The 25,028-nt window shown below is 43.9% G+C and overlaps 1 protein-coding gene across 1 annotated transcript in view; it reads right to left on the reverse strand.

The window, feature by feature from the left end:
* The window catches only part of Lrrc1 (leucine rich repeat containing 1), a 113,885-nt gene that overhangs the window by 4,433 nt on the left and 84,424 nt on the right, over window positions 1-25,028 (reverse strand). The window contains exons 5-11 of the mRNA XM_048423470.3: window positions 21,746-21,802; window positions 21,496-21,559; window positions 21,072-21,146; window positions 18,463-18,607; window positions 15,262-15,380; window positions 13,958-14,041; window positions 6,591-6,706 (exon numbers count right to left, since the gene is read on the reverse strand). Of these exons, the coding sequence (XP_048279427.3) occupies window positions 6,591-6,706; window positions 13,958-14,041; window positions 15,262-15,380; window positions 18,463-18,607; window positions 21,072-21,146; window positions 21,496-21,559; window positions 21,746-21,802 (660 nt within the window). The remainder of the gene's footprint in view (window positions 1-6,590; window positions 6,707-13,957; window positions 14,042-15,261; window positions 15,381-18,462; window positions 18,608-21,071; window positions 21,147-21,495; window positions 21,560-21,745; window positions 21,803-25,028) is intronic.

Consider the following 25,028-nt stretch of genomic DNA (forward strand, 5'->3'; position numbering starts at 1 on the left):
TAGGGTCACAAGTGAGGTGCCCGCGTCTCCTTACTGCTACACGTCTCTCGTAGGCCCTCCAGAACATGGGCTAAAGGAAGTATAGGACACATCTGAAGGCCTGGCGCTAAGCTTTTGTTTGGGGAAAATAAACAGCATCACTAAAGGACACATGCACAGTTCTTATGGCTGCACAGGGCTGCAGCCGGTCCCCGGGGGCGGCAGGAAGGACAGAGGCAAGGAAAGAGGAAGACGCACTCTGCACCTGCTGCACCTGCCGTCTCTGGGGCCACCCTTCCCGTGATCCCTTTCAACTCTGACCTTTCAGTTCCCAGTCACTCTCAGTTCTCAGACTCGGGTGATAATTTAACAGTCACATCAGATTGTTTAAATTCAGATGAGAGACTCCACATAAGAACACCTTAAAAGATGAAATGCGACACCTAGATGTTAGGTGTCTCTTTTTGCTTGCACCAAGATTTGGTAGATCGCAACCATCAAAATGTCCTTCATGAAAGTAACCATGGGTGATGGACTGTTATCTGACAGTGTAAGTTGAAATAATCCCTTTCCTCCCCAACTTGTTTTTGGTCAAGGTGTCTATCACAGCAACCAGAACATAACTAACATGGAGATCGGTGCCAGGATTATGGATCACTGCTGTGACAGGCATGAGCATGTTGTCTGGGGAGGACTGTGAGTGTTTGAACTTCGGGCTGGGGATGACACCGAGTAGCTCTGTGGAAGCTCGGAAGAGAGCAATGTTGAAACAGTGCAGACAACAGAGGTCTGGCTTGTGGAGCTCCACAGAGAAGCAAAGAGGCTACCTGGACCATCCAGTGGGAATTGTGAATTAAGAATCTGTGGTTTCAATTAGCTTGGGATGAAGAATCGGATACACTAACAAAAGACCAGTGACACTGAAGGGAAACCTGTTATTGGAACAGTCGATAGTGATGAGCTGGAGCTGAGAAAGTACCTGTCGTCCTCGTCAGGGTTCCTACTGGTGTGATAAAACACCAGAGCCAAAGCAACTTGGGGAGGAAGGGCCTTATTTTGTTTACACTTCCACATCACAGTTCAACATCCAGGAAGCCAGGATAGGAGCTCAAGGCAGAAGCCTGGAGGCAGGAGCTGATGCAGGATGGAGGAGCGCTGCTTACTGGCTTGCTCAACCTGCTTCCTTTTACACCCAGGACCACCACTGTCCAGTGACCTGGGCCCTCCCACATCAACCATTACAGAAATACCTTACAGGTATTCTCACAGAACAATCTAACGGAGACCTTCTCGGCTGCAGTTCCTTCTTCCCAAATGACTCTGGCTTGTGTCAAGTTAACATAAAACTAGCCAGAAGACACTGATTAGAGGCCAGCATTCACTGGGGTAAGAACTTCTGGGAATATTTTCCCAGGGTCAGTGCATAAAAGCCATGGTCCAGAAGGGGCCAAGGTTGCGTGTCACGCTGGCAGCTAAACTTGGTACTGTTTAAGAGTCTTGCAGGTGTTACTAGTTGTGAACCCATAGGGGGGTCATGGAGAACAGCTGAGGCCTGGCACTTTCAGAGGCCAGGAGAGGCCATTGGTGAAGGTATAGCTTCAGTTACAGTGAAGCACCTAGGATTGAAGAAGTCATGGAGAAAAGCTGAGTGTGTATCATGTGGCAGAATAAGAATCCCTGAAGAGAAGTCAGAGGCCACTGTTGAAGGTGCAGCACCCTTGAGATGCTAGGACCAAACCTCTAAGGACAGCAGCAGCTGTGGAGTGAACGTGGCCTGAGCATATGAGAGAAGCTGTGTTTACTGGAAATGACAGAGCTGCAGAAACAGAGCCCCCTCTGGACCCAGACGTCAGACACGGAGCACGTTTCTGACCCTGGCTTTATTTCTATTTCATGTGACGGCCCTGCTGTTTCCTGTTTCCCTCTTGGAGTAAAGAAGTATGGAGTTTTTTTTTTTTTTAATTTTACAGGAGCCCACAGTTGAGATTTGGAATCTTTAAAGACTGAACTTCTATAGCACTTGAATTTTTAATGACTGTGGGGGCTTTTAAAGTTGCTTATGTTTATATTGTGATATTAATATGAATTATGGGTATGAATAAGGAAGGAACATTTACAGTTGAAGCAATATGCTTGTGTGTCAAGCTGACAAAGGATCAATTGTCCTGGTTGGTTTTGGTTTTTGTTTGCTTTGTTTTGTTTTTCAGTCAACTTGATACAAGCTAGAGTTAAGAGAAACCTCAATTAAGAAATGACCTCCATCCAAACTGACAAGCAGGCAAGTCTGTAGGGCATTTTCTTGATTAATGATCAATGTGGACGGACCCAAACCATTGTGGGTGATGCCACTCCTGGGTAGGTGGCCTTAGGATGTAGAAGAAAGCAAACTAAGCGAGATGGGGTAGCAAGAATAAGTAGTCCTCTTCCACGGCTTCTGCCTCACTTCCTGCCTCCAGGTTCCTGCCTCCGCTTCCCCTAGTGCTAGGGTGGTACTTGAAAGTATGAGATAAAATAAACACTTTCTTCCCCAAGTTGCTTTCAGTGTGGCCTCTATCTCAACAGGAACAAGGCAATATTTCACTAATGAAGGTTATGTTCATTTCTCTGCCATGAAGAGCTCACACCAATACAAGGACATCTGAGGGATCTGGGGAAAGTAGCTGTCCTCTCCACCATCTCTTGGCTAAGATCTGTCTGTTCCTCAAGCAAGGCAGCAAGTGAAATTCCCATGTGCTACTCTAAAGTCCTTTCTCTATATATATCCAATCTGTTTATGCACATTCAAACTCAGGAGGTTTAAAATTTTGTGTGTGTGGGGGGTAGGCACTGTGATAGAGATATGTGCATACATACACACACACATGCACACATACATGCATACATGAATATACACTATAGGAAGGAGGACACAGATCAGTGGCGGAGCACTTGTCCTACCATGTAAAGGCCCTGGGTTTGACTCCCAGCAGCAATGACATGAACAGACAGCACAAGCATCACGTATGCAAACAGTTTTATATCATAGGAATAAAAAGTTTCGTATATTTTCTGATTCTTTTTAAAATCTGACTTAAGCTAATAGCCTCTAAAATGTTAAAAATTTCAAGCGTTGCTCAAGAACGTTACAGTCAGCAACTCTGCTGGTCTTGTTCACAACTGCACAAAGGAGTAAAAGAAAAAAAATCAAGACTTGAGAACTGGCACGAAACAGACTATCTGCTCCCCTAATGCCTCAGAGCCGACACCGGCTTCCCAGTGAGCACTGGCAAAGGCAAACGAGAGGCTAAAAATATCACCAACAAATAACAGCTTCCAAGGATGCCAAGTGGGTGATAAAAGCTAAAATAAATGACTAGATTCTACAACAGTAGACCTTGTAATGGTACTGCAACTCACATTAGCGAGCTGTCTGAAACACTGTGAATGCCCAAGTGCCAGCCAGCTCCAACGCGGGTGCTGCTGACCAAGTCTACACCACACCCCAACCCGTCCCCGGGGGTTCTGGACACAGAGATGTTACCTGCAGTGCGCCTGCACCTACAGTCCACACAGTCTGCACACATTTTGCTGGCCAGACCAAGCAGCCTCTCGGGGCTTGCTGTGGCCCCTCACTGCAGCCACACCCACTCTCCTCTGGTCGGTCAGGAAAACCAGCCAGCCGAAAATGGAATCAATGTACTCCAGCTTCCCAGAGGAGCAAGTATGCTTTGAAACTTAATTTGGTGCCTTCTGTGTGCCAGTGAATCACAGAATCAGCACAAGAGGCCATGGTCTCACTTGCGCTCACCTCTATGCTCTGGAGTCAGCTCCGCACCCCAGGAAATAAGAAGCTGGTGTTTACTGTTTTACCTGATGGTCTGGGAAGGGAGCAAAGCCAACTGTGACCAACCCAGCCTCGACTGGCCTGCCATGCTTTGTCAAAGTCATCTAAGAACTCAGCGTGCCTACTGACTAATGCAGAGTTAACCAATGGTTAAATACTGTTATACTTTAATGTCGTCTTTTGCTTCCAAGTAGGATTTCCTACTTCTAGCAGTTTTCAAAAAATATCTGAAGTGTATAAAATGTCAGACAAGAGCATTTGAAAAAAAATAGCAAATCTCTCAAACGGCAAGCCCATGTACTCGCAAGTCTGCACCATCCTTTACTGACAGGGAGCTATATCCATAGTTTGGCGTAGTTCAATTCTGGTTTTGTTTTAAAAAACAGGAAAACCAAAACTGTGTGCAATACCATTCAATACTTGTTTTTTCACTCGGCATCGTGAGTCTTCATTTGAATGCACACACACACACACACACACACACACACACACACATCTTATTTTGATGACTTAATATTCCAGTTTTAAAAGATTTAAATGGTTTTATTAGACATGTGTGTACATAAAATACACACAACACAAAACTCAAAAGTCTAACCTATTTCCCTAATGACAGACACTGTCTCCAGTGTACTAGTGACACTGGAGCAAGAGTTCAAGTGCCCTATTGTGTGTTCCTGGTGAGTATTTCCAGACAAAGACTTTATTAAGAGTTAAGAAATTTTGTCCTGGGTCCCAGAGAAGCTGATGATATAGGACACTTCCCGGCACTGCCACAGAGGGCTTCCTAGCTCTCACTCGGTACTCTAGAGTCACCCTTGCGGTAATACATCCTATCAGGTCTACGAAAGCAAGTTCCTGCACAGGGCAGGCAATCCCGCTGGCAAGTGTCGCTATTATATGTCTGAGAGGACAGCCAGACACTGCACCTTCAGTCAACTCTAACGGAGGACATTTCTGCAAGTTTCAACACTGACACGCTAATATTATTACTAGTTTCAATTCCGAAATTTTAAAACAAGTAGTGATTAAACATTTTTAAAGGTTGAGAACTTAGTTAAGAATTTATATATATGAAAGGACAAAATGGCACATTTAACTGACTCGGATGATGACTATGTACCTCAACTTCTTAAATGAACACCTCCACCCCAACCCAAGCGTAATAAAAATTTAATTTTCCTTTCTTCTGAGAACTAGAATGATTCCCTACTCATAGCAGACAGTTTTAGAAGCCAGGGTCATAATTCTGCTTAAGAATTAGAAATGTAAAGTCTTGCTTCCCAGTGTGGCCAGGGCCAGGGAATGTCCAGAGTTCCCGAGTTTCCTGAACTACAGAAAGGAAGTTGGGAAGAACAGTACTTCCCAGGCTACGAAGGCTCCGGTGAGCAGCTAGCAGAAACTGACATTCAGTCCAAACCAATCCTGAGTTTCCAGGCACCTCTTAATGGTCCAAATCTATCAAGATTTCCCCAGAGGATTAGCCTTTAAGAAGGTGAGCATCCCAAGGCCATAGCTCTCCTCCAATTACAGCTTATTTAGCCCAGCTCTCTGGGGTTCCACCGCAAAGAATGAAGAGTCCTGCTCTGCAGCCTTGTGCCTGACCTAGCGATCAGCTAATCAGTATGCGGGAGTCAGTCCCCTACACTCGTCACCCTGCAGGCTTTTACCAAGTAAAATCAGCCTTCGCCAACACATTACTGCTTATCTATCCCTATCACATTCAAAAGCGATTATAACACGTCTTGCAACACCATGCTGCTCATTCTGCAAAGCTATTAGCATGTATCTTCGGTCTGGTATTTACCAGACACCTGCCATGTGCTAGATGCTGTGACAGCTAGGGGTCCGGTGACACTGAGGTAGACCCAGTGCCTTAAGATGACACCAAGCTCTGAAGGGATACACGCATACGTGCCAACCAGGCATCACCACGGGGGAAGCTCTTCAGCAAGATCCAAAGGTAAACCCCAAGAGAAAAGAAAAGTGGGTGATGAGGAATAAGGGCAGAGTCAGAGAAGGCGGTCCCAACAAGAAAGGCCAGTTCGTGCAAGCCCAGGTAGAAGGTGCATATGATATCTGGAGTGTTGCAACAAGCTCAGAATGCTTGAAAAGCGGGCCGCATCCTAAACCACAAAACCTGGGCACAATGGGGAGCTGGGACTGTGCGGAATGGTGTTGCCGTGTTAAGAGATGCCGTCTGCTTTGAACTGCAGTTGGATTCTGAGTCCCTTGGATCCTCTGACACTATGGAGCCTCTCCCCATAAGCATGACCCTACACGCACAACTTTATTTACAAATTCAGGAGGTTGAAAATGACTGGAACTGAATAGCAAGACCCATGCTTAAAATTCTGCCAGGTTTAGTAGTACATGACTCTGGCGCCTGAGCCTTCTGCAAGGCTGGGGCAGGAGGATGGCCCAAGCCTAGCTTCAACATCCTGAAACTCTGCCCCCCTCAGAAAAAAAAAATTCAAACTGATTCAAGCTGATTTTGCAGACAAAGAATCTCTAAGACTCAATGTGACTAATGAAAGCAGCTAGAAAAACTAAGGCAAAGTCTCCAGTCCACTGTCTAGTCTTTCAGATGTATTATCACCTAGGAAACAGCCTAAGTTCAGGCTGAGCTGTCACTTCCCCACCTAGCTCCAGTAGTTGGTTTCCCATCAAGAATTCTCCAACCCCTCTGGTTGTTCAGTTAAGCAGTATAATGCTCCATGAGATGTGGCCAGGCCACAGCAAAGAGTGGGGCTAGGTATCTGTTTCTCTCCAGCAAAGCCCTTCTTACCTGTTCCCTGCCACATCTAGGACATGAAGCTCCATGGCCTGTGATACCTCTGCAGGTATTCGAGTCAGCCTGTTGTCCCGCACGCAGAACACGGTCAGATTGCAGCACCCACCAATCTACAGTGGGAAAGAAAAAACATCTGTTCTTTTCTCCATTTTGAGGAGTGGTGGGGCAGGATATTTTGCCAACAGCATGAAAAAGATGCATAAAATAAGCCGTATGATTTTAAATTTCACTGATGAGCATATATAATTACTTTAAGTTATACAGAATGTTAAACACATTCTAAATTGAATAAAGAAAACGCTTAGTACAGTTCAAACTGTTGTTCTGAAAAATATTACTTTTCATTGTTGATATCTAATGCACTAGTAAAATACTAACTAAACTACACAAGTCCAGGAAGTAGTATTTAGTTATAAGAGAATTAAACAATTCTACTTCAAAATACTAGGCCAAAGGTAATGCTGACACCAACACACATAGTTCAACACCTGTCCTATAACTCCAATGTTTTCAATATTCCAGGGTTCAGAATGGAAGGGAGGAACTTGATAGATTATACATGAATTGTCTCTAAATAGATTTTGATGGCTTTGGTTGCTCATAAAATAATCTGGCAAAAATCACTTTCCCTTGAGGAATGCAAAACCAGTAACATCTCAACAAGACGCAACATTGGTAGATAGATACATATGCCTCAGTTATGGTTTGTTGTTAATATCACATTACACTGAGAGCTGAGTCCACATCCAAGTGTGTTCCGGGGTAGCTGAGCTTCTTATGTGTGGTCCTGAAGACACTAATTCAAGACTGTGCTGCACAAACCGGCCATGGATTTTTGAGTCGGAAAAGATGAACCAAGGGGAAGGAAAAAAATAACTTGATCTCAGACACGACCTTCTCCAAGGCTCCACAAAGCGCTGCATTCTTCTGGCCTTTGCCATATAAAGCAGAAAAAGCTCATGAAGGGACCCATTGATGTCTTTCAGACACAGGGGAAAGGACTACCCTAGGGCCTCTCACTGGAGGAAGAGTCCTGACTCCTCAAGGCTGTCTGAATATATATCCTGCCCTGTTTCACTTACGTGTATACTAAATACATGAATGTAGCACCCTCGGAGCATGATATGTCTTTACAAAATTGCTACATAGTTAATTTCTTGCATTATCCTTTTATTTCTTCTAAGAGTATCAGTATATCCAATTACTTTATTTAACTGCAAAGTTCAACCAAAACAGATGTGAAATATTAATATCATAAAATGTCACACAGAGAGCACCCCAATAGGCTGCCCCTTTCAGGTCTCGGAATTCAAGTTCCCCATCCCAGCAAAACTAGTTTATTCACTGTATTTTTTCACCACTACTTCTTATAGAAACACCATTTTTCTTTCTGTTTTTAAAAACCTTACCATTAATTCAAACTGGCTGGATGTCCTTTAGCCCCATCATAGTTTTCCCAGAACCTCTGGTCATTATGATAAACTGTCATCTAAATTTCTTTCATAATTATGAACTCTAACAGGACAAAATGGCTCTTGAAAATCTTTAAGGCCTCTAGACGAGATTACTGCTTATTTGTACACGGACACATACAGATAGAATACTTGACAAAAGTAGCTCCATTCTTACCTACCCTCCCTCCATCGCTCAAACACCTGCCAAACAGCTCGAGTGTGCTCCCCTGGACATCTTAGACACTACCTGACTGCATATCCCAATAATCTTTTACATAAAAACCCATTAAGGGGGTGACATGAGCCCACTGCCATGCTAACTGAATCATTTGTTTGTACTTTGGTCTCACTTTTGGTTTCACAAGCAGAATCTGAGGTTCCCTGGCGGTCAACAGGATCAAATGTCTACTATCACTTAGCAATTCTGGGAAGCAGAGTCACTGTTTAAATAACCTATTACTAGTTATGTAGGAAGCTGGTATTTTAAACCTCCCTTAAACCACTAATAACACCTTCCAAGAATACAAGGGTTTGGATTTGGAGTCTCTAAAAACTACAGAATGTTGCAGGAAACCCAAGTTTAGCTCTTTTGTGTCTATGTTAATTCAAAATGATCCTATATTTAACTGTCTGCCATTCAGTTAGCCTAGGAAGGGCCTGGAGATCACCATGGAAACCTTTAAAGCAGTGGTTCTAACCTTCCTAATACTGTGACCCTTTAACACAGCTCCTCAGGCTGCCAGGACCACCCCCAACCATAAAATTATTTTCGTTGCTACTTCATAACCATCATGTTGCCACTGTTATAGCTCATAATGTAAATATCTTTACTTTCTGATTGTCTTAGGCGACCCTCTGTGAAGGGCCGTCGACAACGCCATGGGGTTGCAGCCCACAGGCTGAGAAAAGGATGGATTCTTACAGAGTGAGCTGGAGGGGATAACCACACTGATGATTCAGTGAGGCAGCCTACGGCAGCCACCCGTGCTGCTTGCATTCCACTTTGCAAACGGCTGCCTGCAATTAACAGACTGCTTTCTCAGTATTGCCCTGTCAATATTGGTAGCAGAATAGAACCCACATTTTACCAGCAAAAAGGAAAACTTACAAGAAAACAAAATCTGGCCTGAACTACAAGGTGAACAAATATACATAATTTTAGAATCCTTTCCAGAGCCTGTGCTATATTATACAAATGTTCCCCACTTCATGAGCATTTTCAGAATTATATGGTCTGGAGATTCCTCAAATTATTAGACCACATATATAACAAGACACTATGATCTTTAGCATATAGAACATAAGAACATGTTCTAATGTCATAATATTTCTCAAGGATTTTACTGGCCACACAATATTTCCCTCACCATTTATATAATAAATTATTTAACAAACATCCAAGGTTGATGTTGCTAGTTAGTTCCCACACTTCTTTGCTTCTCCCAAGCACTAGATTAATCATCTGGTAGATGGTGATACTGATTTGTCTTTACCTCACAAACGTAATTTCTAGAAACAGAAAAACAAAAGGTATGTTTTTAAGTCTTTAATATCAACAGTCTCTCCCATGACAGCCCTAGTGATTGATACTTATACAAAAATAGGTACTTGCCTGCAGTATTTGTCAACATTTGGTGTTTCACTTAAAATCTTAAAATTCTGATAGATTAAAATGTCTTCACACATCTGTGAAAACCAATGGGGCTAATTTTCCCAGTGCTCTCCCATTCTGGGTACTGCTTGTTTTTTGTTTTGTTTACTTTACCATGATAGAGACATCTTTTGCTCAGCAACTTTATTATTATCAGAACTTTCTGATAATAGCTAAGATTTTTTTCATTTGAAATTGAATGTCTTCCAACCTAAATAGTTTTTAATTACCTTTCAGATGAGGAATCTTTCAGGTAGACAAAACCACCATAACCATCAACTGTTTTGTGCTTGCATTCCTGTGACTCTAATGAGCATCTGGAGCTTGGAGGGTAACCTTCATCCTTTCTCAAGTCCCATCTCCTATTTTGTAGATACAGTTTCTCGCTTGCCTGGATCTCCCGCATTAGGCTAAGCGAGCAGGCCAGGAAGCCTCAGGTACCCACAGTCTCTGTCTCCCAGTGCTGGGGTTTCATGCATTGCTTTTCTTACAAGAACCTCCAGGAACTGAACTCAGGTCCTCGTGCTTGTGTGGCAGGCACTTTATTGACTGGACCATCTCTTGAGCCCTGTTAACTCTTTCATGATTATTTCTTGTTTCAAATTTAGGAATGCATTCTCAGTTTTCAGATCTCATGGTCACCTGTATCTTACTCTAGTATGTATAGGTTGTATATTATATTTTATTTATATTATCAATAATTTTAAAATACAAGGGCAACTTAGAACAAAACAAAATTAAAGTATAAGGCAAAAACCTATCTGTGAAATAAATAATCTAACATCCTAAACATTTCTGAATATCAGAAAATTTATAGGGACTTAATATTTGCACAGTGCCTAAATTATATATATATGAATGTTCTACAAATTCTACCTTATTCCATTTGATTAAACAGGTGTGATATAGTTGGGGTACCTTTCTTAGTTTGATCCAATACACACAAAAATAACAAGCAAAAATCTCCTCTGTATTCTAAACTTGGCCATATGCTCAAGTTTTTTTAGCCAGAAGGTGTTTCAAGGAAGCATTTGGCTGGGGACTACTGAAGGCACTGCCTTCTCTCATCAGCCCCACGGTCACATACTGGCTCCCTGCCTATCTACAAACCACACTCCCACACTTTCATCCCCTTAACTTCTGCCCTTTCCCGGAAGTACATAAACTTAAGCAACAGAGTGAAAGAAAACACACGAGTGGCTGGGCGCTCGGAAGCATGCCATGTGCTGCAGATGTGCCAGGATGAGCCTTTCCACCACAAGCTAGGATCATGCTGACATTACAACGCAGTGAAGGCAGATGAGGTACCAAAAGATGCCTTTCAGAATTTCTGAATAACTTACAATGTAAGTCACAGAAAAGCATTCTTTTGTGAAATAATAATCTGAACAAATGTGAGAAACACATTATCAATAGAAGAGTTCAGGTCATGCAGTTATTACATTTATTTAGAGAGAAAATGCCCATAGTTTACAACGATGAACACACAGAGCAGTCAGCCAGTTTGAATCTTCATGCACTAATGAAGCAAAACGGGAGTTAGAGATGTAACTGTAGTCAGAACAATACTTACAAGATGACAAGTTTACCTGACTTTTCTAAAATTCCAAGCAGCTAACAATTAAGAAAACAAGAGACATTCATTGATTTCCAAATGTTCACTACAAATGACACCACAAAACACAAACAGAATCCTCTACTGTGATCCCAACAAACACCTTCCCCTCAGTCATTTGGGAAAGTAGACGGAAATTCATGCGGCTGGAGCAAGAAGCTGTGCCGTGAGACTGACGATATCCAATACCATCAACTACAACGACAGAGACACAGTATCGGGAAAACTACAGACACAGCAACCAACAACAATTAGACAACTATGGATTTGGGACATAAAAATTGGTAACTTTCTGTCTTAGTTTAGAGACACCATATATGCAACTTAATTGATCAAGAAAAAAAGGTAACACATGTTTCAATGGAAAGACCCCAAGAAAGTGTAAGAGTTGATCGAGTAGTGTCAAGCAAGGAGATAAAGTTGGTGTTCACACACAGACCTCGCAGGCAGACTACACTCACGTGTACACACTGTGACTGACACATGATGGGGACACACTTTGTGGTTTACTTGATTAGTCCCAATGAGACAAGCAGTCATACTCTTTCTGCTGGGTACCAAACTGAGATCCATGGCAGAGTCAGAGACATATACTTAATGAGTTTCTTATCCTGGGATCTGGGTGTGTGTGGTTAGGGCTGAAAGTAATCTAGAAAGATCTCACTCCTGAAAATCAAAACGTTTCTGCTTTATCAAGACAGGAAAAAAGTATCTGTTTTATCCACTTATACAACTCTAATGCCAGGAAATCAATCACAGTTTCCCAGAAAATAGAGAACGTGACAGCGCAAATGCTTTAAAGCTAAGAAGGGTTTTGCAGTAGGCTGTGAGCAGAAATACTGCTGGACACTCAATTTTTAAAAACATCAAAGACAGCTCACTGTTAAAATGACAGAAGCTGTTTCATAATAATAAATTTGTAAGATTTTTTTTCCTAAAATGTCTCCCTGGAAAAAAAGAATTCAAGAGCCATCCAGAGATGACGGGAGAATGTTGTTATTAAACTTCAAAGTGCTCTCCTTGGAATCTGTCCCCAAATACCCCTCTGCTATACTGATTTTCTAGAATGCCCAGACCAAAGGTCACTTGACCTTTCTTTACCGAATCAAGGTTCTGTACAATCTCCAGGACACATGAAAAGGCCGTGCTGAATCTGAGCCCCTTGTGTTGCCCTTTGTTTACAGTCTAGTCACAGGGATTAGAGACCGGGAGCGCCATCTTCGGAGCTAGAGACCAGCTGCCCTCAGTTTCTGTATTGTGAACTGAGGAGGCCAGCACGACTTCAAAGACTGAGCGAGTGGAGCCGCACAGAGGCACCACAGGCCATAGTGGGCACTGAGGAAAAAAGCAACAAATCTCCTTGTGCTGACTCTGCATCCATCCATTCCCCAAGCACAAGTGCTATTTCACAAGCGGGAAAATCAGCATTCACAGTATCGGTTGTGTTTTGGTTTACTGCTTACAGATTAGAAGCAAAATGTTTTGATTAGCAGAATCTTAGTTGTCCCAAATTTGGCTGCGATGTAGATTTGAGTCTTTCTGTTGGAGATGGTTTCGCTTAGATGTGATGGCTCGCATCAAGGGTATATCTAATTATAAATGTGCCATGTTTTTAATCTGTATCCTCTTTCTTCCACTCAGGGAGGTTATTCAACTTACCCAGAAGAGACTGGGCACTGTGAGCAGAGAACCAAGCAGCCCACACACCCTGTAAAGCGACCTTCAAGTTCTGGGTCGTTAGATACCAACTTTGAAATTATTCCAAGACAGATGGTGAAAGGGTCAGAGCAGAGAAATTTGAACAAAACTAAGTTGGTCAATGACAATGTGAAGGGAAGAGGCTTTTTCTACGAGGACCCAACCAACAGGAAGTCTTCAGCAACAGCTATTTGATAAAGGGAAAGGAAGGACTATAAACTCAGCTTTTGGCTATGTGACGAATATTAAGAACAAAAAGGCAAGATCAGTCTTACTCTTTCCAGTACAGTGCCCCCAGTTCCCAGAGACGGTGAACAATAAGCCTTCCAAAAGGACACTAGACACCTCCCTTCACTGCGCATTCTCTCTGCACTTCCACCTCCTCTGGCAGACCTAGAGGCCTCTGAAGAAGCCGAGTCACTCTCCACAGCAGAAAGCAGTTGTCTCCTTTCACCAGTAGGCATAGACTGTGGGAGAGGAGGAAGAGAGGTGGGGAGTGGAGCGGGGTGGGGGCAGTGGTGGAGAAGGCAGCCTCCTGCCTTTGTAAAGGATTCCTAGCCTCGACATTAACAGGACCTAAATCTCTGCCAAGAAACAGGGTTGCCTGATAGTCCACTTTTATAAGCACAATAAAGGTTTATGGTTAAATGCAACAGTTAAACCCCAAACCATCCATATTCTCTATCAAGTTCCCAAATTATCTACCTCCTTATCAAAACACCAACCTCTCTCTTCTGTTTAAAATCCTGTCAATGTCCCTTTCTCAAGTCTCTTTCATGTAACTGATAGGCATTCTTGGCATTCTTGGATGCACTCCTCTGGCCAGGTTCATACTCAAAATGCACTACATGTCTTTGAAAGATGAAAAAAACACCACTCATGGACATTTTTGATCCCTTATGTATTACAATTATTACCATATTATTTCTCTAGCAGCACGTACCTCTTTTGGTAAAGACACCAGTTTATTTCTGTCTGCATTCAAGTTGCTCAACTTCTTAAGTTTTCCAATGCTCTTAGGCAAAGTCTGTTGAAATAATACATTTGTTATTAACTTATCACAATATTTTAAACATAAGTCAACAGAAGAAGCAATTATTTACAAGAACATTTTTTTTTAAAAGAGTATCAAAAGAAAACGTTAGATGAATATCAGATGTCTTTAATGGTCACCTGGGAAAATGCAATGACGTATTCTAAAGTTCTGTTGATATGACAGTATGTTTGAAAGAAATTAAATCAAAGGTGGAGATGGGGCTATAATAGTCTTCCACTCAACAAGTGTGTATCTGCACCCTCAGGGTTTATGTGTGCCCTTCCAGCACACCAGACAACCACAGGTGGACAGTGGCTTTGATGTGTGGAAGCTAGAAGGTTGCACAGCTGCTGCGAGGCCAGGGGCGCAGAAGGATCCACCTGGGTGTAAAGAGAGGTAAGCAGGCCTGGCGTGCACAGCAGGCGGGCTCACGGGGCTTTCCAACACCACAGCAGAATCTGAGGGGGACTAGAGTTGTAACCGGTATGGCTTCTATTTGTAAGCCTAAAGCTCCACTAAGACTGGATGATCTGAGAACTTCTGCCACGCCTGCCAGAGGGAGGCCATCTGCAGAAGGACACTGCAGGGACCCACCGCATCTAAGATTTTGCTCTTCGTAGGCTGCCTCTCACTGTTCTTTCCACCCAGAGGATACTACTTCACTTAGTAACACATGAGCAAGGAGAAGAAAGAGGAGAGAAAAGGAGGAAATGTGGGCTATAAAGAAAAGTGACCAGAGAGCGGAGAGAGAGCCAAGTAGTCACCTCTTAACAAAGCATGTACAAGACGATCACAGTAAAGGAGAAGGCCTGACCTAGCAAGCAAAGGGAAGGGCAGGAGGGGGCACACAGCAGACACTGTCGGCCACCATGCTGACCCATCCTCATGTGTGCACTCTTGACCCTGGTGGCGAGAGCAAGCTTGGTCAAAGCGTGAGTCTGGGCAGTTGCCTTCAGTACTTGTTTTTAGGGTGGAGATGGCAGTGGGCTTGTTCAAGGTTTTCAGATGCCATCCTCCAGCTCAGAACACAGCAGTCTAAGCACCCATCCCCCAGACCCTTCCCATTCCTTCTGGGGCACTAACACACCCAGGACACACCCAGTCACAGGCAGGCTGAGGTGGGAGTGCAGTGCAAGGCTCTTCAAAAAGCAAACTGGTCTTCAGGCCACACCTGACGATGCCGAGAACCCATCCCAGCACCAGGCACTCACCAGGAGACGGTTTTCTGTAAGAACCAATTCCGTGAGATTTTCACAATCCCCAACTGCTTCAGGCAACTCTGTGAGTCTGTTCTGATCGAGCTTCAAGATTGACAGTTTCTTTAGTTTTCCTACAAAAGTGTCATTTAAACTCGTTAGTTGTGATTCTTTGCCTAATCACCACTTGGTTGTTTTTTTCCTAGCTGCTGTTCTTTTTTGTTTTAAATAATTACTTATTTTTTCTTCAGCCAGCTTTTCAAACTCAAACTGTACCACTCTCATTTAGATCACTGAAGGTTGAGTGTTAGGAGCAATTTGTTCAGCACATCAGAAAGTCAGTAATTAGAAGCAAATCGTTTGAAAGGGCTAAATAAAAAGACTGTGAAAGCCAGAGAATTTCATGAAGGACAAACAGCTACCGATGCATTTGTAAGAGCAGGAGCTGTCCTGTGGATGCCAGAGAGCCGCCTCTGACCCCACCCCAAGGCTGAAACAACTGACTTGTCAGCGTGACCGCAGTGACTCTGTGAAGACCTTCGCAGGAGTAGCTATGCATGCAGAAGAAGATAGAAACTCCAGAGTTTCTCAACAGGAAGTCTTGACAGACACCCACAGGACAAGGAGAAAGAAGAATGAGTCTAACGGCCACCTCCAAGTCCCCAGGGACAAAAAGAAAACCTAAATCATTTGATTCTTCCTTTCAGCTGGAGTCAGGGAAACAAACAGGGAAAGCAGCCTTCATTACCGTCAATGTCTGTTACTATGAGACCCTAGCAAGGACACTGTCGCATTAAATGAGGACATCATCTCCACACAGAGGGAAACATGAAGCTGGGAAGGAGAAGAACTCTACAGCCTTGGGTGGAGGCAGAGGGCAAGGGACGACTGGCCATCCCTTCACTCACTGTGTATCATAATCAGTAAGGTACTGAGTCCCCGTGGATCCCCACAGACCCTTGCTATGACAGAGCTACCAGTCCCTGCATGGACTCTTTCTCCCTCTCCCCGCCCCCTCTCTATCTCTGTGTATTATATATAGTAATAATTATTAGCACATATCTAAAAATTAACATTTTAAACAGTTGTGCAAACAAATAAACATACATTGATTTGGTTCTGCTTTCAAAATTTCTGAATAACCAAAAAAAGCACATTAACAGACATTTCTATTTCTTACAGGATTAGCAATGCATGCAAGGAAAAACAAGTTCAGTCCCTTGAAAAATGAGAAAGAAGATAAGATAAAACATTTTTCACAGCTTAAATAACAACACTTGTTCCGTAACATTCTGTACTAATTTCTCACCCTGGTCTAAGTTCCTTTATAAGAAAGGAAATGGAGTGGGTAAGGTTGGGCGGTGCAGGCCTTTAATCCCAGAAATTGGGAGGCAAAGGCAGAAGGAGTTCTGTGAGTTTAAGCCCAGATTTGTCTACAGAGCTAGTCCCAGGACATCCAAGGCTACATAGAGGGACTCTGTGTCAAAAAAGTGAAAGAAAGGAAAGAAGGAAGGAAGGAGGGAAGGAGGGAGGAAGGGAGGGAGGGAGGGAGGGAGAGGGAAGGAGGGAGGGAAGGAGGAAAGGAGGGAAGAAAGGAAGGAGAAAAGAGCAAAAGAAGATAATGTGTGTGGGGGGGTCCTTCTGTGCATGTGTTGCTTTTTTGGTTAATGAATAAAGAAGCTGCTTTGGCCTGTAATAGGGCAGAGTAGAGCAAGGTGGGAAATCTAAACTGAATGCTGGGAGAAAGAAGGCAGAGTCAGGAAGAAGCCATGGAGACGGTGTTGTGGGAGTAACTTCTGCTGCCTCAACCAATAGTCGCTGAAATACGAGCCCACAGTGCAGCGGGGAGCGACTTCCGCTCCGTCAGTCAATAGCTGCTGAAATACCAGCCCACTGGGGCGTGGTATATTTCTCTTTTAAAAAGAGAAGCAGATCCAGATCAGGCCCTCTTGGTCCCGGCTTCTGCTCCTGGCTCCTGCTCCAGCGACTAGGCTCCCTTCCTGATGGTTTATAGTGTATGTAAGTTTTACCCCCAAAATAAATAACCTCTTAAAACATAACTGGTGTGGGATAGATTCGCCGATAATTGGCGCCCAACGTTTGGTTTAAGAACCGCCCCACTCCCCCACTTTTTTGTGGATTTTGTTATCCACGTCTGGGCGCCATATGTAACATGAGGGCTGGCTTGTTGGGGTTTCTGTCCTGCCCAGTACCCCAAAGCCGGGCAAGCCCAAAGAAAATCACACACAGGACTCCATAAGGTTATAAACTGATTGGCCCTTAGCTCTGGCTACTTATTAGCTCTTATAACTTATGTTACCCCATCATCCTTATCTATGTTAGCCACATGGGCTCAGTACCTTTCTCAGTGTGACGGCTTACATGTTGCCTCTTCGGTGGTCTGCGCAGGAATGGCTAAGGGAGTTTCCTCCTCCCTAGCCTTATCCTATTCTCATTGCCCCGACTCTACTTCCTGTCTGGTTGACCCACCTATACTTCCTGCCTGGCCAATCAGCGTTTTATTAAAATACATGATTGACAGAATACAGACAATTCTCCCGCACCAGACGCCAGTTGGAACCTTGCTGGTAAGGTCATGAGCTTCGTGGTAAAATATAAAATAATATGAATGGGTTAATTTAAGATATAAGAGTTAGCTAGAAAAACACTTAAGCAACAGGCCAAGCAGTGATTTAATTAATACAAATTCTGTGTGGCTATTTCGAGATTGGGTGGCTGGGACCGAACAAGCAGCCTCTGCCAATAGGAGAGCTGAAAGGTCTCTCCCAGCAAATTACAGATGGCTCAGCTCTATCACATCCCCTTTAAAAGCTCCTTCCCAGTGTGCTCTTATCAAGAGGATGGAGCCCAGTAAAGACCTCAGTTCTAGTGATGTCCAAGTTACAGCCTCATGGACTGTTTAGGATTCTGATATGAAATGTCCTAGTGATGGGTCATTTGTCCTCTAATCTTGACTAAGTCACTTTTATAATTACGGGGCTCGGATAACGTAGACATGAATCAACACTTGAAGGAACAATATCACAGGTATCACCAAACCAGGATGGACTGGCGTAGCTGAAGCTCCATTAACTATCCCCTGCTTTCCCTATAAAACAAGCAACGGGAAGTCCCATTCCCAGCCCTGAACAACAATGAGGAACACTCAAGACGACAGCAGGTGGAACCCTATGTCGGCCACTTTTCAATACTTACCAATGCCATCGGGAACTGTTTCCAGTAGGTTCTGGGAAATGATTAAGTCTGTTAACGAGGTCAGGCCACTGATTTCTTCAGGAAGTCTTTCCAACCTGTTTTCAGAGACATCTAAGCAGAGCAGACTCTTCAGATTCCCTATTTCCTGTGTTCATGGCACGGAAAGAGAAACACATGCTTGAAGCTGGCACAGCACAGCACCAAGGAGTTTGCTCTAGGAGATTTCCACCATCAAACCCAGGTCTACATCACAGAAACAGGAGCACAAAGAGCGCGAAAGTTGGAAAACGAGGACGGATACTGTGGAACGCTGGACATGATGTGACCGTTGCATGCGTGACCTCACACTACATAGGGTCATCCGCATGCGATCAAGCAGGTTTCAACTGGAGCACAGACTGGGTAGGGGCTCACAAAGCCTCACCCCCTCCCCAAGTGAGCAGTTACTGGCAACTGATAGCTGATGGAGAAAGGAAAGTCCTTTTTCTTTAAGGGCATGGTAGGTGGGCCCGTACTCATGTGTATATGGGCAGCACTAACCGGACTTAGTGGGAATAAAACAAAAGGAAAATAAAGATGGCAAGAAGTTGGGAGGAGATGAAGCAGGGTGAGGGGAGTTGGAGGAAAGATATGATCAAAATACATTATATATATAATGTATATCATATGATATCATACATCATATATATAACTGTTTTTAAAAATCCTCAGTTCTTTGGGAGGCAGAGGCCAACAGATCTCTGTGAGTTCAAGGTCAGTCTGGTCTACAGAGTGAGTTCCAGAATGGACAGAACTGTTAAACAGATAAACCCTGTCTCAAAAAAACCAAACCAAACTAACCCAAAACTCCTCATTTCTGGGGCTGGAGAGATAGATTGGTGATTAGGAACACTGACTACTCTGCTAGAAGATCTGGGTTCAGTCCCCAGCACCCACATGGAAAGCACATAACCATCTGTTGAGTCCAGACCCAGAGGGCTTCACACCCTTTCCAAGTCTCTGGAGGGCACTACACAGATGTGGTGGACAGACATATGTGCCAGCAAAATATTCACACATAAAATACAAAAAGAAAATAATTTAAGGCCTCAGTTCTAAGCATGTTACTTCAGCACATACCTAGGTGTGAATATCTGAGTACATTCCTAGATCCTTTCCAATGAAAATAATAAACTATACTAAGCACAGCCACAGAGCCTGAAGGAGAGGTTTAGTAGAACTTGATGCTAGAGGCAAACGGGACTTTTAAATAAGCACTTATAGCATAATCCATTGGTGATCCCATTCCTCTGTGGTTACAATGCCACATGTCACACAGTCATTGATACACATCTGCTCAGACATGTACTCTCCCCTTTTAATATCACATGGCTAGTATTTCATTACACTCCTGGTCCTCCACAGTATCACCCCACCCCACCCCCCCCGCCAATCTGGCAAGGATCTCAGACATGTCCCAGTGAAATCTCAGTATCAGTCAAAGGCAGCCCAAATTTCAGAAGTAGAGTCTCATTAGTTTCTCAGTTCCATTAGTCATTAAGAGACATCATGATAACCTCAGCACTATCACAGAGACAATGACAACTCCAGCTGAGTGTGTCCTTCTAGTGTCAGACTTCCTGGCCTCTCACCGTCGCTCCCACCCACAGCTCACAGCCCGTAACCCCTGGGCCACAGTCAAGCGGGCAGCACGCTAACTATTTTAAAATGTGATCATCCACACCATGAAAGGCACAGCCTGTGAACACTTAAGATTCAGACTACATGGCAGAGAAAAGGAGAAAACAAGTCATGGCTGTTATGCTGGGGAAGGCTTTTGGGGGTTGTTTCTCAACTAGTAATGAGACCTTCCTGCTAGACTCCACTCTGAAGAATGAAATGGCCCATTTCATTTAGAACATGGGTCTCATTTGACAACAGCAGAGAAAAAACTAAACACCATGGTACCCAGCTCAAACTGTGAGTACAATGGGGGAAAGAGGGAGCTCTTAACATTATCTTACGTTAACTATCACAAGGGGGAAAATATAGCAAAAAAAATTTTACCCTAAAGCACTTGGGCACAGCAGCAAAGTAGCAGAGATGTATAGTGTCTCAATTATGGTCTTTATCATCCACAGATCTAATGGCGCAAAGTAAACTATACTGGGTAGGAAGAATGAGACTTCGACATCTATAGAGACAGTGGGCTGGGTTTCCGGTCTCCCTGTGGCACGGTACAATGGTGAAAGCTCATGACCTTTTTGCAGATGCAGTTTTTTCAACAATGAGATGGCTCAGTGGTTAAGACATTGCCTGTTCTTCTAAAGGTCCTGAGCTCAATTCCCAACAACCACATGGCTCACAACCATCTGTAGTGAGATCTGGTGCCCTCTTGAGGAAGAGACCTGGCCAGTCATCCTCATCAACTTAGATCATGAAACCCAATGTGGACAAGTTCAACAGAACCGCCATATACGGGCTGCCCATGCCTGCTTCATTATGGTCAGGGCACAAATTTCATTCTTTCATTTTCTTATCTTTAGGGTCTTCTGAGAAGTCCCACGGAAGCAGAGGAGACATAGTTTCTTGCTGCTGCTGCATGTTTTGTGATACACAGTATAAATTACCTGAGGTAATTCAGACAGTTGATTTCCATCCAACCAGAGATCCTTCAGATGTAGGAGCGCCCCAATTGATTCTGGCTGAAACAAAAGGTGACATTGTAGTGACAAGGCCCCAGACATCCATCTTCCATCATGAAAGAAAGAATTATGGGAACAGGGTACCACAGCGGGCTTAGCTGTTATTTCTCTCATGTCAAGACTCTGTCCCTAAAACTGCCCCAACCTCTTCCCTAGGATGCAAACACTGCCCCTCATGGTCAGACTGCTAGTCCTGACTCTCCCCAAACCATATTTCTCCACCACTGTGAACAGAAACACATTCCCCAGGTTTCCTAGCTGTACCCGAAAGACATCCCTACTGAACTCCTCAAAATCACTTGAGATCATAAGGGCAGAGAAATATCAAATCTCTCAGATACACACTTACCAAATTATAGATTTCATTATTTCCTAAATCAAGTTCTTCTAGTCTCCTTAGTTGGGTGAGAGAGCTGTTGAAATAACCAACAACAAGAATGCTCAGAGAGGCTTACGGCACACAGAGAAACACACTCCCTTTCTTGGACTCATTTCCAAAAGCATGGTTTATTTGGCTGTGGTGTAGGAAGCACTGCCCAGGAAACTATCCTGCCAGTCACTCTGCACAAAATGCCCTCTTATTTTCCCCAGAGACTCACTCAGGAAGATACGTGAGAAGATTTTCTCTCAGTTCCAGTGAAGCCAGGTTATAAAGACTAGAAATTCAAAGAAGAAAACGGTGTTAAGAAAACGCCTTCAATATTCCTACTTCCCCTCCACCATCCACATCCCCCACATGCTGATCTCATTAAAACCTTTCCCGTTACTCCCCAGAATAAAAATATAGACCACCATCACCATCCACCACCACCACCGATGAACATAATCTTCACGTCCCAGATTTCAATACAATGGCATTAATAAAAGTATAGTATCTGACTCGCAAATACCTTACACATGAGATAGGGAAATAACCTCCCAGTCACTAAAGACAACCACTCCCTGAACTAAGATGGACGCCAACTATGTGCCTCTCAGCTTCAGAATGTTAAAAATGTGCTGTTACTAGAACAGCGGTGCCTTTAATCTCAAGGGGCGGGGACTTTTCCCTGCTATCCGTGAAATACCATGCCCATTTCGAATTGAGTGTCTTGGTCTGAGAAGATGGCTCAGGAGTAAAAGCATTTGCTACCAAACCTGACACTCCGAGTTCAAGCCCCAGATTTGTTCGTGGAAAGAGAATCAATCCTGCAAAAGGTTTTTCTTACCTTTACTGTGGCATGTTCCAGCCCAAATAAACATAATAAAAAAATCACACTAGGGGGTCTCAACAAAGGCCATTGCTCTACCTCATGGCCATCAACCACCCCCTTTTAATCAAATAACTCCCTTTTAAGGAGTCAGGGATAATACAATGAGATGCTCTGGCCATACATCTGACTTAATGCTGTAGTTATATTGACGCTGCTCTTACCCTTACTAAGCCCTAGCATGGTGCTCTTTGCAGCAGATTCTCCTGCCTTTCAGATACACGAGAGCCTATCAGAACACTGTGGAGCAGGCAGAGGCTCTCCCCTAACAATGACTATCTGGGTCACTTTCAGATAAGAGACAGTGCCTCATCAACAAAAGCCCCCACCTCCTGGACTACCTCAGCACGCATAACACAGATTCCAAACAGCGACCACCCTTCACTTCACGGGTACCTAGGTTCCATGTAACCCCAAGCAATTTTGCTAATATTGCTTTAGCAGCATTTAGATTTGGAGGGATTGTATTTCTGAGCATCCATACTAATCTTCCTTAATCATTTCCTTTCTGTCTTTCCAACAACAAACAACAAAACTAAAACCATGCGACTAAAAAATACAAGAGCATAAATATGAGTAAACAGTCTTCCACCTATCGGTACAGATATGCGTCTGCACACATACAGAGTCTCAATGTTTGCTTGCCAGGAATATTTTCAACTATGCTAAGCACAGTATACACTCTGTATCTTGTTCAATTATAAACTAAATAAGGGATTGGAGAGATGGCTCAGAAGTACAGAGCACTGGCTTCTCTTCCAGAGGTCCTGGGTTCAGTTCTCAGCACCCACACGGTGGTTCACAACAGTCTGTAATTCCAGTTCCAGGGGATCTGTTCTCTCTGGCATTCATGGGCACTGTATACACATAGTACACACATATAAACCCATACACACAAAAATAAAAATTTGAAAACTGAAGAGTTTCCCTCAAAAGCAAACAAAGATGTCAAACAATAATGATTTAAGAAAATCAAAATCCTTGCACTAAATAATCACTCACGGACCCTGCACCCTGCACTCTGACTCAGTCACAGCCTCCAACACACACACACACACACACACACACACACACACACACACACACACACACACACTGCCAGACTACAGCATCTCCTTGGTTCTGAGCAACAACACGGTGTCCAAGATGGAAAAACAGATCATTTCCTGGATTGGATACCCTCAAAAGACCTTTATGGTCCACACTACGCCTGAAGGACCCTTTGGTATCCATGGTACGCTGCCTCAGGCCTGTTGAAACCCAATATCCATCTGGATGCCCATGGTCCTACAACAGCTGGAAACCATGTTGACGTCCCTGGCCCAGTGAAGGCCGGCCATTCAGATGCCCTAGGTCTGGGCCACTGTCTGCGCCATTCAGATGTCTGTGGGCTGTGCTTCCACTGCAGGCTATACTGATGTGAGTGGCCTGCATGGCAACCTAAGGCCATGATGATGTCTTGTCTGTGCTGCTGCCAAGGGCCATGTCTGGGTATATGATGTCCACGGCCCAGATTAAATCCAAGGGCCATGTCTGGGTATATGCTGATGTCCACGGCCCAGATTACCTCCAAGGGCCATGTCTGGGTATATGATGTCCATGGCCCAGATTACCTCCAAGGGCCATGTCAATGTCCGTGGTCTGTGCTGCAGCCTGAAGCAATGTTGATGTCTATGCTGTGCTACCACTGGGGGACACAGAGATGTGAGTGGCCTGGGCTGCCACCTAAAGCCATGGTGATATCTGGGTCCAAGCTGCCATGGAGGGCATGTCTGAGCCCATGGTCCTACTGCGGTAGAGGGCTATGTTAATGTCTGTGGTGTGCACTGCCACTGGATACTATGCTGAGGTCCATGGCACACAGTGATGCTGAAGACCATGTGAATGTTCATGGTCCATGCTGTTGATGGCTGCCAAGAGCAGGGAAGTTGTTTTTGCCATGGCATTGATGACTGCAGACTCAGTTGAGAAAGAGGGACATAAAAGGCTTCTGTGAGAATCGCTACCCTTCTTCAGCCCCCTAAAAAATAACAGCCTAGACAGAAAGCCACCAAACAGAACTCTTAAAGACTGTGATAAGAATGCTGAAGAGTAGCCCTCCACATTGATGGCTTCTGGCAGAGAAGTAGGTGAGGAAGGACTCGGTTCTCCTTAAGGGGCTGCCCACCAGTGAGTACATGGGCAACACACACTGAACTTGTTCTCTTTTTCTTCTTTTATTGGCGAGGGAGGGGGTATAACAGGAAGTCCAAAGGAGGGGGGGCAGAACTGGTAAGACTGGAATGAAAGTGCGCAGGATTCATGATGTGAAATTTACAAATAATCAATAAAAATACTATGAAAAGGCCATGGGGGAAATTATTTATGTTTACTTAAAATATGCATAAATGCGTGCACACACACACAAACTATAGTTTAAATGAAGTGACTCCACTTGGGGTGATAATATTCTCCCCAAGAGCCATTAAAAACAAAACCCCAAGTGATAGGCATGTAGCCTTACACTTACCATTAACTTATATACAAATATGGCTCCCAACAATTAAAAAATAAAGATTTGGACATTATAATCAGACTAGGCAACCTCAGGATGAAAGGCACTCTTTGTCTGAAAGGCTTAAATCCTGGTCTG

This window comes from Myodes glareolus, chromosome 4, assembly GCF_982192425.1.
Source record: "Myodes glareolus chromosome 4, mMyoGla1.1, whole genome shotgun sequence".
In the NCBI taxonomy this organism is placed as follows: Eukaryota; Metazoa; Chordata; class Mammalia; order Rodentia; family Cricetidae; genus Myodes; species Myodes glareolus.